Below are 14,333 nucleotides of genomic sequence, written 5' to 3' on the forward strand. Positions count from 1 at the left end.
GCGAGAGATTGGACAGATTGGCATTTTGAGCTGGTGGAAGTAAGAGTGTATTTGTGTGTGTGTGTGTGTGTGTGTGTGTGTGTGTGTGTGTATATGTGTATGTGTGTGTGTGTGTGTGTGTGTGTGTGTGTGTGTGTGTGTGTGTGAACACCAGCCCTCGGTTCGAGCTCTCCTCACTGAGCTGTCATAGCACAGGGCCAGTTTGTCAGCAGTAACACCCGGCGAGACCTGCTCTGTGTCAAGCCCTGCGTTCCCCTCTAATCATTACCACGGCCGCGACTCTCTTCATTATTAATGCTGTCGCCCCAGCACCCCCCCTGCCTCCCAACCTTCTTTGAACCTCGAGTGGCCACGATGCACCCTGATAGCTAGTGTGTCGCACAGAGAGCGAGAGCGAGAGACAGACGGACAGACAGACAGACATGTCCTGGGCAAGACCGCATTCGTTTCTCCTTCGTTCAGCTCTCAGTCACTGCTACTCCGTGCCGGTTCAGTAGACCTGCCACCCAAACAGAGATAAAGCTCCCAGTCTGGGGCAGCCATGCTCCAGCCAGTGTTTTGATGTTGATTCGTTGCACCCTGCGGGTCGCTGAAGTGTTTCGGATGCAAGGGGCCCACTCTCCTCCACCACTGTGTTCGGCTTTCGTTCAAAAGTCCTTGGCTCGAGACTGAGGGTACCAGCATCGACCAAATCATGATCTCACCCCTATGGCTTTCATCATCTAGGCTACTGAATCCACATTGACGTTAACAAGGAATACAAGATCTTTAGGCTTCGCGTAATAACAGTGTTCAACTAGGAGATACTTTGATCTTTCATGACTTTATTTCGTAACTATTGGGAAATGCAGATCGCTGCATAGGTTTTTGTAGAGTGACAGCACTTTTAACAAATTTCTACTGAGCCTGGGCCAACTCACTGCTAATATCAGTGCATGCTTCTTTAGAGGGCATAAATGCGTATAATTACTTATCATCACTCAGTTACAGCTCATAAACACAACACAGCCTTTATATTGACATTTGTCATTCATAGCTAGATAAGGGCTGTCTACTTACACAGACTACTGATTGAATTTTCTTTCTGACAAGAGCTAGCTGTTGTATACATATTTGTCACCTGGTTCGGTCTTGCTCACAAAGGCTGTCAACATCTCTCTGTCCCACTATCTTCCTCCCTTACAGAATTAAAGCACTAATATTGATTATCTAACAGTGTATCTCAGAGCCCTGGCGTTCACACCCGTCCTCTGTTGTCTTAGATGTTAGCAAGTTGATTTCCTATCTCTTCCACCACTCACGGTGAGTCATGCCTGTGTTTTCTCTCTCGCGCGCTCTCTCTCTTTCTCTCTCTCTGTCTCTCAGATGTTTGGAGAGGTTTGAGGTCCTCTGTAGCTAGCCAGAGGAATGTAGACTTGCAGTCTGTGAATGAAAAATCCCAGGACTTGCTTAATCCACGAGACATCTTGAGTGTTTATGCGCTGAGACAGGACGATGTGAGACTAGGATGGTTCCTCTCTTTATCTGCACGCCTTTTTGCTACAGAACGGCACGTCTCTGTCACCTGAAGTGGCAGGGTTCCTGCCCCAGCGGGGGGGGGGGTGTGTGTGGGGGGGTGTTCCGGCAGCTCTGCACGGGACCAGGCTATCCCGGGGCGCTCAAAGCGCCGTGCACACCTCTCAACAGCCAGAGTATTTTCTGCGCTATTAAAGGTTGAAGTCTAATTGCTAGATGACATGCTTTTTTTTTGGGGGGGGGGTGTTTCTGAAGTTGCAGAACAGGCTTTTAGGGTGTGTGAGTGAGTGAATGAATAAATGAGTGAGTGAGTGGGAATCCATTGTGTGCGAGTGTGTGTGAGTGAAAGCCCAGTGAGGGTATTGATGGGATTACTCTCACTCGCCAAGCTCAGGAGGCCGGAAGAAGCAAGCAAGGAGTAAATGATTTCAAAGGCAGGGTGTAATGTAACTGCAGGGAGGGTGGGCTCGGACCGAAGGCTCCTCTGAGCCGTGCAGCACACTGTTAATCCTCCGGGCTTACATCTACATTTACACTCACAAGTTGCCGCTGCACACTTCTGGCAGCCTTCTGGTCTGTGCTGCTGCTGCAATACGCTTGTCTGCGGCGCTGTCAGTCTGGGTTCGCAGGAGTGGCTGGTGTGTGTGTGTGTGTGTGTGTGTGTGTGTGTGTGTGTGTGCGCGTGTGCGTGCGTGTGTGCGCGTGTGCGTGCGTGTGTGCGTGCGTGCTGGCAGCACTTTAGAGGGAGCTCTTCTGTTAGTGGCTTCACAAGCAGATGACAGTCTTGGAAGTTGAAGGGCATGGAAACAAAGCCAGCCAGCGTTCCCAGCCTTATCCGGCCTCTTCGCTGACATAGATGCTTCAAAGAGGACACTCGCTCCAGCCAGGCCGCTGCCAGCCGATAATTCCCAGCCCCTCCCCGCCAAGCCGGGGCTCGTCACCCGGCACGCTCCCCCTCCGCCATGCCCCCGTCCAGCCGCCTGCAGGCTTCCTCCTTCCCAGCAAACGCGCACTCTCAACCGATGGCTTAACGCAGCCTCTGGTTTATAGACGTGGGAGACTTCTCTTCTGACATTAGTATGTGTAGCTTGATGGAGCTCACCCAAACGGATCAGCGCGAGCACATGTCTCCTGCTCTTCTCCCCTCGGCCCCTGACACTTCCTGATTTACACTCTGTGAGCTTTCCAACAGCAGGCCAGTTGTTTTCAGGCCGGCGCGTCCGCCGTTATCAGACCCCGAATGTGCTTTCCCAGTCGTAAACACGCATTAGCCTGAACTCGCTTACGACCCCTTTATAAAACCTAATCGAACGAATCCGACCCCGCGTGAGCGCGCTCATTTGGCTGTTTGTGCTCGTGCGGCGGGTCGCGGTATCCCGGAGACCGGGTAATGTCCGCCTCCTGGCATCCCGCGAGCGCGGAGAGCGCGGCTCATAAAGGTGAACACTAAATTGAAGGAGAGGCAACATAAGCAGTCCGCAAGCAGCCAGGAGTTGCCTAATCCACGCGGATTTTACCCGTGATGAAAAACACGGAAAACCTTTTTTTTTTGGGTTCTTTTTTCTTTTTTTGTGCTGCTGTTCTCTGCTGTTCTTCTTCCCCTGAAGCGTGTCCACATATCTAGTCGAGTCGAGAGCTCTGCATGAAAAGTCGGCGCAACTTTTTTGGCGGGGGGGGCCAAGGAGGGCAGGGCGGCTTTGGGACGCGGGGCATCTCTCCCCCCGTCTCCCACAGTTGCCACCCTGACCCCGCAGTGGGCATTTATTATTTAATTGGGCTTGGTCTGTAGCTCAGGGGTGTGAAGAAAGAGGAATGCAGGCCGAGGCCGGGCTGTCAGGCGCTCCGATGAAGAGATCTCCCCCGACGGGGGTGCTGAACTCCTGACCCCCTCATCCCCCTGCTGGTGTCACTCCGACGCCGATTTGCCCCACTGCCGCCAGGGGTTTTGGTGGTGGGGGGGGGGTGGGGGGGGGTGGGGGGGGCGTGCCCTGCGCTGCTCCACCCGCTACTTTGACCTACACTACTACAGAACACTCCAAAGCAAACTATAATTTTAGCTGTGGCTTTGAAGCTCCATGTCAAAGCAGCTAATGAGCTTTCTGAAGGAACTGGTCGTCAGGGGCGCGGGGAAGCCTGGCCAAGCTGGGGCTGCGTGCCTCGTCATCTGTCCATGCCTGCGCAACTGTCAGCTGTGTTGTGTAAACAAACACACCCACACCCGCCCATTAAATCCCACTTAATCCCACACTAATGTTCATATACATCAACATGTACTTTCCACCTCATGCGCACACAAGTAGTGTTCATAGGTCTGCTTCCTGAGAGCTCCATGCCTCAGTCTGCTGACAACTGCTCAAGATCCATGAGTTTTAAGTGTAAACGCCCTAATATCATGCAGAGCTATCGGTGGGGTCACGGCCCTGTACCGTGACTCATCCTACAGTGTCAGGGCCGTTGCTTTGATGGCTCGGTGGGGGGGGTCACTCCTTTGGAAATCATTCACCGTCAGATGTGGGACAAACAGACTTTTATGAAGTGGCATGAAATTATCTGCTGTTTGTGAGCTTGGTTGGAGTGGCGTTTTACAGCAGATAGCGGCAGGCGTCCGCAAGCGTTGCTCTCTCTCACCCCGGACCCCCTCTCTCTCACCCCGGGCCCGTCTCTCGCCTGTGCATTAGCGCCTGTCAGAAGCCCCCGAGTGTGGCTGAGACTGCGCAGGGCGATGCTGCCGGACCACAGATAGCCACTGGCACAGAGATGAAAGGGGCATTCTCTGAGGACTCGGTCCAGGCCTCTGATAACCCAGGCGTATTTCACCGTGCCCCGCATCTGTGTGGGCAGACCTTCCCCAGAAACACCGCCGCCTCACACTCCTTAAAAACTGCAACACCGTGCTGCCCTCAGACCTTTCACGTCTAGGCAGAATGAACAGGGCTGTGTTTTCCTGTCGTCAGCTTTAAAAGCGGTGGTCTTGCGGTGGTGTTTTGTAGGGGTCAGAGTCATCTCCCCTCTGCTGTCCGTGACCGAGTGGCTGTGGTCACGCTAGATTAAATGCAGAACTTTTTCATTTGCTGTTTCGGCTGGCCTCTGCTCACACCTGTGTGGCGTGAGCATGAAGTTTGCTCATGCTGAGTGCTGGGGTGATTAGCACACCTTGCTAATGCATTTCCTCACACTTCTTCAAACACGGTGCCTCAGAGTGCGTCACGCTTATTCGCTCGGTGCCACCAACTGCTGTCTCTAACCATTTCTCTCTCTCTCCCTGGCAGGCACTTTCGACCATAGCGTGACCCTGCTGGAGGTGTGTGGCAGCTGGCCCGAGAGCTTCGGCCTGCGTCACATGTCCTCGGTGGACGCCACAGACGAGGGCCTACGGGAGCGGCTGGCCGAAGCCATGTCCGAGTCGCCCAGCAGGGACATCGTAGGATCCGGGACAGGTGAGCGGTACACGCAAGCCACGCTCTTAGTACGCACGCCTTATAAGATCCCATCACCACGGCAACAGTGGTATTCCCGTACAGTACGTCCAGCACTCTGTTAGCAGCCCTTCACAGGAAATGTGGATTGCGCTTCACATCTAGCCTCCTGCCCGGAGCTTCATGGGTACTCTGGAGAGGGTCTAATGAGTCTGCGTGTTGTAAACAGTGTGACTCCTCCAGTCCGAGGGCAGAGCTCCCAGCCTGGTTAATTGCCCTTGTTTAAAGCCCTGCCCTCCTGTGGCATCTCAGTTCGCCCCGATCGCCTCATTCCCCCAAACCTCACCCTTGCAGCTGCACAAGGAGCTGGACTTGTGCTGGCAGATAAAAAGTCAAACCCCATCTTGCTTCATTTACTCGCTGAGCGCAATCGGTCTGTCGGCCTCGCCGTCCCCCTGCCCCTCTAAGTTAGAAAAATAGCCAAGCTCCTTTAAGAGACAGGGTCCTGGCGTATTACGCTGATTTCTTGCCCAGATCAGCTTGGAAACGGCACATTTCAAAGGTTTTCTAATAATGAATTAGGTCGTCCACGCTGAGAGAGACGGAGCAAGAGGAGGGGGAAATTGCCACTCTGGGCAATCCAAATGTTTAACTCGTTTAGGAAGCTGCCGTTCTTCGTTCGCCCGCTGCTACTGCTCCTGGCAGCCCCCCTCGCCGAACAAGAGTCCCTTTGATTTGGGAGGGAAGACGGAGACTAGGTCCCGGACGGCGCAGAGGCGAGGTCACAAGGCCCTAATGCGTTTAGCATCGACTGGCCCTCTCTAGCAGCGCGTCTATTAGGCACTAATTTGATTTGTACCTATTCATTTGCAGTCCCTGCTGCAGAGCTGCCTTGGCCCTCCCCGTAATTGGTTCTGTCTCTATTTTTGCATCATTAGATTAAGCCCGACTCCCGGACACTTGTAGTCTGCGCTTGTCCGTCCATTTATACAGCCTAATGTAACACAAAATTCATTACTGATCACATTACACTCAGCTTTCGGCCTTCCAGCGAGGTGGGCGGACGCGCGGTTAACCCTTTCCTGCGGCGGCGAGCGCAGGGGGCACGGAATGGGCCGCCCGGCGGCAGGGGACATGCTTCTGGAGCCTCCGAGGAGATAGCACTCATTTGTATCAGCCAGGATTCTCCGCCTTAGCCAGACGCCATGGCTGCAGCAGAAAACCAGCCAGCAGAGAAATCTAATCACGCATGCCGGGGCCTGCCGTGCCGCTCCCGCTCGCTGACGTCCTCTCTCCAGAACGGGCCGTCATCCCCTTATTTCGGGGACGGTCGGCCCGCCACGGCGGTGAACGTGCACGCTGGTGCTGGCTGATTTGGCACCCTGGTGGCCCTCACAGTCGCTCTGAGGAGCAGAAGCAGATGGTTCGCCTCTTAATGGCTCCCGTGTTCTCCGTTCTCCACCTCTACCTCCACCCTGCACCCCCGTGACGGAGGTGGGGGTGGGAGGAAGACCACCCCCCCCACCCCCCGCTGCCTTCGGCCCTGGTGATTAGAAGCAGGTGACAGGGACCTTTTGTGGGCCACAGACTCCTGAAATGCAGTCATCCCAAAATTTCCTCCAGCAACATGGTGTTTCAAACTGCATTTTGAATAGTGGTGCTGACCCAACTCAAATTCCATTTGAGTAGGGGAAGAGGACGAGACGGGGGGGGGGGGGGGGGGGTCTCACTACCATAAGCCCCCCACCCACCATAGCCAGTTTCACTAAAGCCCCACCCAAGAGTTATGGCTCTGTCATTTATAACCATTTATCCCTTACTCCCACTGCACTGAAGCCACGCACGAGCCTAGACTTTAATCCACCTCACTGCCAGCCTGATAACTCCCACACTACACTGCCAGCCCTGCTGATAACGAGCATGGTCCTGTGAGTCCCGATCCCAGAGCTGGCATGCTCTCCCATGCATTTCACACAGCCTCGGACATAGACTGGAGGCTGTGATAACCTGTACGGAGCGGTCATAATTTACAGAGGAGATGAATGCTCCGTGCGTGCGTGTGTGTGTGTGTGTGTGTGTGTGTGTGTGTGTGTGTGTGTGTGTGTGTGTGTGTGTGTGTGTGTGTGTGTGTGTGTGTGTGTGTGTGTGTGTGTCCATCTGTTGATGGCTTTTCATGCACTTGACGGAGAGACCCCACTGGCGCGGCAGGCCATGCAGCAGTGGCTGCTTTGTGAAGAGGATGTTAAAGACAGCCCTTAAGTACCACTCCCTCTCCCACAACATCCCTGAGCATTCAGTCAGCCTTTAGGGCAGTTCCACACTACTCTCAGACAAACACGCACACACACCCACACACACACATTTAAAGTCTCTCAAGCAGACACGCATGGAGACACACAGATGAACACAAACACCCACCCACTAACACAAATACACACAGAGTCGGTCACACATGCATACACACACTTAGGCAGACTCTCAAACAGTCATGCTTAGAGGGTAATGGAAAAACACATGCTTTTCCCAAACGCACACGCACACACACACACTGCGACCACCACTGGCACGACTGGTCTGTGACCAACTGAACTCGCTCGTGGTGATTAGATGCTTTGTCGCGGAATCGAGAAGGGCGCACTCACCCAGTTACACACTTGCCTGTCAGCATCTCTGACAAAGCCAGACACACTCCAGTGCCAAAGCTCTGTGTGTTCTCCCTGATTTTCCCAGTGGCTGCTAGCCTTACCAGGCCAGGGTGTTTGTTTTCCAACCCCTCTGCAATCATCAAGATGTCCATCGCTCAATGGCCTAGCCTACATACACTATCCAGTCACAATGTCAGAATTATTTATAAAAATGTCAGGTTCTGTTCAAAATGGCTTTATGATTGAGTTAATTACTCAACCAGAGGTTTGTTATTGAAGCTAGACATGGAGGATTTGCTAGGTGCACTGGAGAAGCCATTATATAAGCTTTGGATGAGATCCACCCCTGATATTATCAAGAGATATTCCACTGTTTTTATATATATATATATATATATATATATATATATATATATATATATATATATATAGATATAGATAAACACACACACACACACACACTCACACATGCACACACTCTCACACACACTCACACACACACACACACTTGATGATTTTATCAACTGATGAAGAGTGAGGCTTTCCTTGCTGTCAGTGTCCGAGGTTGTTGTATTGAGCTGTCTGGAAGTGCTGTGGCTTTAAGAACAGTGTCCGTCAGCTACGTGTGCACAGCACTGCAACGGGTCTGCCCACTGACACACCAGAGAAGCAGGATTAAAGCCCCTGTGCGTGAATACTTGTCTCCAGAAAAGCAAAGGCACACACGTGTCTTTATCTGTGCTAACAGTCCTACTTCAAAGCCCTGGTCAGCTGTGTGGTAATGAACTTGGACAGCCAACAGCTTGTGTGTGGTAGTTCTTAAGCCATGAGTCATCTTCAGAAGAGCAGAGATTAGATCTTACACCGAATCTCGCCGTGACTCATTCGCAAGGTTGGATATGTATTAAAAGAGATAAAAGAAGGAGTTTATTACAAATGCGAAGTGAATGTTCTGCTTAACCCGAGTGCAGCTCATTATCTGCTCCTAACAGCCACATGGGCTCTTCAGATATGTAACGGGGCAGTTCCCCAGCCTGGCTTTGTGAAAACCCCCATTGTTTGCTGCTCGCCGACGATGAAGGTAATACTGGCTGTTTGAATTGGACCGAGTTGCGCATATTCATCTGTGCAACGGAGGGCTATTATCCGAGCGGGCCGCTGCTGCCTTGAAGTCACGGCTCGTTTTCCCAGTGAGAGATAGCCATCTCTGGAGCAACAGCGCACAGCAGAGAGCACAGCAGCCTGGCCGTGCTCCCGCCACGCCAGGAATTAGCGCGCCGTTGATCAATCATCCAGCGCCTGCTTGCACAACGCACGTGATAAATTACACAAACAAACCCAGCTGTAAGCTGGCTCTGTTCTGCCCGCTGCTGGAACCGCGGAGAGGGCGCGGTAAACCCGGCGAGCCCTTAGTTTACGCCCGCGGGAGCCGGAGGGCCCGGGCCCTCGTCCGGAGCGGCAGAGTCGCGTCCTTTCTGGTGCGGCGCATTCTGGAAGGATGGGCACTGAGGTCTTGCTTTAGCCCCAGATAGGTGTGGGGAGGCCAGGCCGTCGGCCCTGTCTGGCGTCGGTGCTTCACCACCGAGGTTCGGCAGCTGTTGGGTCAGAGCGGTGGCTGAGTGGGTTACCGTGAGGCCCAGTGCGTTAGAGCTCCCTACGCCACCCAGAACCCACAGCTCCTCTCCACCATCTGACACTGGCATTAAAGGCACTTGTGTGGTGCTCTGATGGCAGCAGGGGCAGCAGAACCTGGCCTGGCAGTAGAAGAGCACGTGCTGCCGTCCCCCGGACCTGACTCCGGATTGGTCGATCATTTTGTCACATGACATCCGCCCACCCGCCCCACCCCACAGGGCCTTTTTTTCTCTCCTGCTCTGAAATGAGGCCTCAGGAGGTGAAAACAGGAAGAGAGCAAGTCACAAGGGGAGAAGGAAGTGGTGCTGGAGATGAGCAGAGGCGGAGGGAGTGAAGAGGGGAAAAAGAAGAGCATCCTCGCTGTTCCCACCCGCCGTGCGTTCCAGGGTGGTTCCCTTCAGGCCAGCCTGGTGTTTGAGAGGAGTGCATGCAACGGGGCTCGGAGCAGCCGTGGCCTCTTAGCACCCTTCTGCCCCTCCTGCCCTTCAACGACACGCTGCCTCGTTTATCCCCGCCTCGCCTCCCAGCCCTGACCTGCCAGCTCGCTCTTCACCACGGCCACAAAAGAGGCAGGAGAAGGGAGAAGACAAGTGAGGGGGAAGGGAGAGGAGGAGAGGCAGCGAGAGGAGGAGAGGAATGGAGGGAGCGAGAGGAGGAGAGCAATGGAGGGAGCGAGAGGAGGAGAGGAATGGAGGGAGCGAGAGGAGGAGAGGAATGGAGGGAGCGAGAGGAGGAGAGGAATGGAGGGAGCGAGAGGAGGAGAGGAATGGGGGGGAAACCAACCTGCAGCAAAGATGCTTTTTATGGGCTTTTTGGAAGCTGCACTTAACAGCTTGCTCAAGGGAACGACAAGCAGAAAATGGGATTTCAGAGGCAGAGCGGGAGAGAGAGAGAGAGAGAGAGAATGAGAGAGAGAGTGAGTGTACAAGAACGCATGTGAAATCAAGGCAGCAGGCCCTGCTTGCTGATAAAACGCACTGAAAGCAGGAGGTGGCCTGACCCTGTGCAGGAGTGAGCTCTGACACCGGCAGAGACATGTCGCAGGCCAGAGGCCCGCGCTCACGTGACCTGCGCCAGACGAACTATAAATCACTGATAAATCCCGTGACCTGAGCTGCTCTTCACCTGAACCCAGGCACACGCACGAGCTTGCCAGTCTTAGACGCGAGCCCGCATGCACGTCTTCGCACAAGCACATGTATTAATAAAAAATATCATCTGAATTAATGATGAGGGATTTAATGGAGGGTGTGGGAGCAGCTCGGCTGCCGACGGCCGACCCACGTTCCGCCACGCAGGGACGGGAATGGCGCCCACGCTCCTGCTGATGCTTTCTAGCAAAGCAAACCAGGCGGGAGAAGGTGGTGCGAGGGAGAGTGAGCCACCGGAACCCACCCTCCATTAACGGCCCCACGCACGGAGCTTTCCGGGCCGCCATTGGTCGCTCCCAGCCATCCCGTTCCACCCCTTTCACTGCTCTTGTAAGTTCTTCCTTGTACAGGGAACATGAGGAGCCCCCGCCCTCGGTCGAAGCCCTGCCCCTCCTCTGCACCTCCCCATGGGGGCCGGGTCTGGACCGGAGGGCGTAGAGAGCACATGGACCGTGGTTGGCGGTCACATCAGCTGCTTGAACCAAAACACAACTTAACACGAGAGACTTTGTAAATTGTAACTGTAAAGGGCGCGAACCTTAAGTCTCATCCACCTGAATCTGAGACTCCCGCCTTTAGGGGTCAGTTACACCGGCAGCTAGAAACAGCCTTTCAGTAGATCGTACAAATGCTGTTTTGACTAGTTGAAGTGTTGAGCATGTATGTTGGTGGTGTCAGTCATTTGGCGTGGCATTCCACGTGTACAGAAACAGCAGCAAAAGTTTCATTTGGCGTCTGGTTTCTTATCCTTTGGTTTATATTTTACATAACTCATCCTCAGAGGGTCATTTTATCATGTTGTTTGTGCACTGTTCACGTAAGTATATTCCCAAATCATAAAGATTTAAGTAGCTCGAATCGGTCCATGTAAGCGAGAACTTCATGTTGTGATAAGAATAGCAAACCCCGACTTTAATCTTGATAAAAGGCAAGTGTCTTGTCATGTGGGTTTTTTCCCCTCATCCCTTATCTACCTCATAACTAGCTAATGCTGTTGAAGTCCGAGAGAGAGAGAGAGAGAAAACATGCAGAGAGTATTTGTAATGAGGGCTGTTCTCACCTGTGTGATAATGCTTTGGTACAGCTTGGCTCAGTTTGGAAATGACACAAGGGTACTCTCAGGTTCGTGAATGCACTTTGGCAGGCTGTGCAGGTAGTGCCAGGCAATTACAACACCGCTGCGGCCCAGATTCTCTCTGCGCCGTGGTCTGTCGCGGCTCTGTGTGCTCGCGTGCACGTCTGTGCAGTGCGTTGTCCGTGTGCACGTATCTCTCGTCACCGTTGCGGCGCAGGTTTTTGCCTCCGTCTCCCCACACCCAAGAGGCAAAGGTGCCAGCAGTCGGGTGCACGTGTAGACGGCAGCTCCTCCTCGCGTCGTGCATGTGTAGCGAGGCCCGGTGCCCTGAGCCACCCTGCACCACCCTACACCACCTTGCACCACCCTGTGGCTCCTGCTCTAGCTCCCCGCCAGCCAGCGCGCCACTGCGTCTGACCGGGAAATGAGAAATGCGCCCTTGGCAGCTTTGTGAGCGGCAGGCTGGAGAGCATTAAGAGCAAGGCAGGTTCTGTTAGGTTTTCATTAGGGGTAATTGGAAGCGGCCCATGGCAGGCGCAGTGAGTGTCCCGCCACCTTTACCTGCCTGCCTCGCAAAGCGCGCTTTAACGAGCCTGAAACGCGGAGAATCACCTCCGCCACGGCCTCCTCACCCGTGGTGCCTGAGTGTGGCAGGCCGACTAGTTGGCGCGGCCCTTAGCTTGCCCTTCCAAGCACCTCTTCTGCCGACGACAAGCTTGAAAACCGGATCCACACACACACACATACTGAAGCCAGCTCTGTGTGTGTGTGTGTGTGTGTGTGTGTGTGTGTGTGTGTGTGTGTGTGTGTGTGTGTGTGTGTGTGTGTGTGTGTGTTTGGGGGAGTAAAGGGGCAGGTATGGACAGTGGAGTAGTGCAGCGCTGGGCAACAGCGCTGAGGCATGTGTTTGTGCCCATCTCCTTTGGGCCCCGGTGGCGTTGGCCTGGCAGACAACGTGACGTGAGAGTAATAACCAGGGCCAGCTGCAGCCGAGCTGAGATTAAAGTACAAACAACAACAACGAAACAATCAGATGGGATAAGTATAGTATTGGTGTGGGTTATGGCCTTCATCTGCCTCTCCACCTCTTTCGCTCACTCCCTCTCTATCCCCCCCCCCTCTTTCTTTGATAGTGAGGGCATAAATTAGACAGACTCCCTCACCGCCATTTGCTCATATCCAGCAGCCTGATTAAGGGCTCTTTGTTTACTTTGATCCCAGTTTCGTTTCTCCCTAATGCGCAACTCAATCTGTCTTGGCAACCGCAGGCCCCCAGCTGTAGCGATGTGTTTTCTGAATCAGGAGTGGGGGTGGAGGTGGATGCTGGGAAAACAGGGCCTGCGTGCGGCCTCTCCACCTCGGCCTGTCACCTTTCCTTTGCTTCTGTGTGACCTGTGGCGTTCAGCACATGTCAGAACTCTCCAACCGTTGGAATTTTTGCACCTGTGTCCTGTTGCAGTGTGGTACTGTAAAGCAGATGCCTTACAAAACATATAGCAGCCTTTTCATAACGAGGTGTATCTGAAGGGCAACTTGAGACATGCTGGACATTATATTTTTGCACTGGTCATCTGCGAGCGAATGTTCAAGTGCTTGGTACTTAGATTACTTTTGATGGAATTTAATGTGTGTTTCTCCATAAACATGGTCAGTGCATATATATTATATGCTTCAGTAATTTGCTCCCCATGAAAAGGTGTCTTTCCTAAGATCAGACGTTTCTGTAGTGAAAATAAATTATATGCCCAGCTTTTGTTTTACGGGTCTCGCGCGCTGTGCGGAGTGGACTGGGAAAGTGCTTGAACTGAAGTAACAGAAGTCCTGCCTCTGTGCACAGTCTTCCACTGCAGCACCAAGTCCCACTAGGCATGGACAGATGTTGTTCAGGGTCACAGCACCATCTTAAAACCCGCGACCTGTCCTGCTGTCTTTAGAAATGACTCCTCCACTCCAGGAGCCTGGTTTGCAGCTCGGGTTTCACTATTACACTGGCTCTCCTGTTGCAGTGGCTCCGCCGAGACAGAATCCTGCCTCTAGTCTCTGGCTCTCCCGGAAACTACAATGGACTGCTGTTAGAATGGGGCACCAGGAGTTGTGCAGATTAGCCTTGGCAACTGTGTTATCGTAATAGCAGTGCGGTGGCAATATGGTCTGGAAAGTGCATCTATGTGTCATATGTTTGAGCGAGGCTGTATGAAACAGTATGAAACAGTAGCTTTTACCAGCTCAGGTTACTCAGTTCAGCTTGGGCAGAATACATGTGTTGTGTGGTATGGGGGAAGTGAATGGTAGTGTGGGGAGGGAGCGTGGGAGGGGTGTTGGAATGGGGTGGAGGCCTGTTGCGTGTAAAGTGGCGATGCTGTGGCCTCGGCAGCCCCCCGTGCCTCAGACATAAGCGAGCGCGCGCGCGGGGGCATCTGTGTGACGGCATTATTTACTTAGCGCTAGAGCCAGGAGCTCTGGTTCCACTGGAAACTTATCATCTCCGGCGCCCGCGCTCACACGTCCGGCACGCTAGCCCGGCGTTCCACGCCGCCCAGGCCGGGAGTGGACCCTGACCTGCTGTGGCCTTTGAAGTCTGATTAGTCTCAGACCGCGGGGCTGCCGCGGAGCCGGAGCTGGACCCGAGGGGTTGGAGCGCGGGCGGTGGGAAATGGGGCCGTCTGGCAGGAACCAAGAGCAGAGGCAGCGCACCACCTTGCTAGCGCGCTGCACTGCAGGATTTACGATCACCTGTCATGGGGGTATGTGCACTGCTTGCTCCCACCAAAGCAAACACGCACCCCTCCTCTCCGACCCACGGGCGGGAGGGGCAGGGGGCCGCTCAGTGCCCAGCCCCGCTGTGCTCCCTTCGGGCCACAGCCGGCCTCTTCATCCACTTCCGAGGAGCTTGATT

The 14,333-nt window shown here is 53.8% G+C and overlaps 1 protein-coding gene across 3 annotated transcripts in view; it reads left to right on the forward strand.

Moving 5' to 3' along the window:
• Window positions 1-14,333, forward strand: part of bcas3 (BCAS3 microtubule associated cell migration factor) — a 163,175-nt gene that overhangs the window by 146,096 nt on the left and 2,746 nt on the right. For all 3 annotated transcript variants that reach the window (XM_035533992.1, XM_035533993.1, XM_035533994.1), the window contains one exon: window positions 4,785-4,952. In XM_035533992.1, coding sequence (XP_035389885.1) covers window positions 4,785-4,952 — 168 coding nt within the window. The remainder of the gene's footprint in view (window positions 1-4,784; window positions 4,953-14,333) is intronic.

The sequence above is a fragment of the Electrophorus electricus genome, chromosome 15, assembly GCF_013358815.1.
Source record: "Electrophorus electricus isolate fEleEle1 chromosome 15, fEleEle1.pri, whole genome shotgun sequence".
NCBI lineage: Eukaryota > Metazoa > Chordata > Actinopteri > Gymnotiformes > Gymnotidae > Electrophorus > Electrophorus electricus.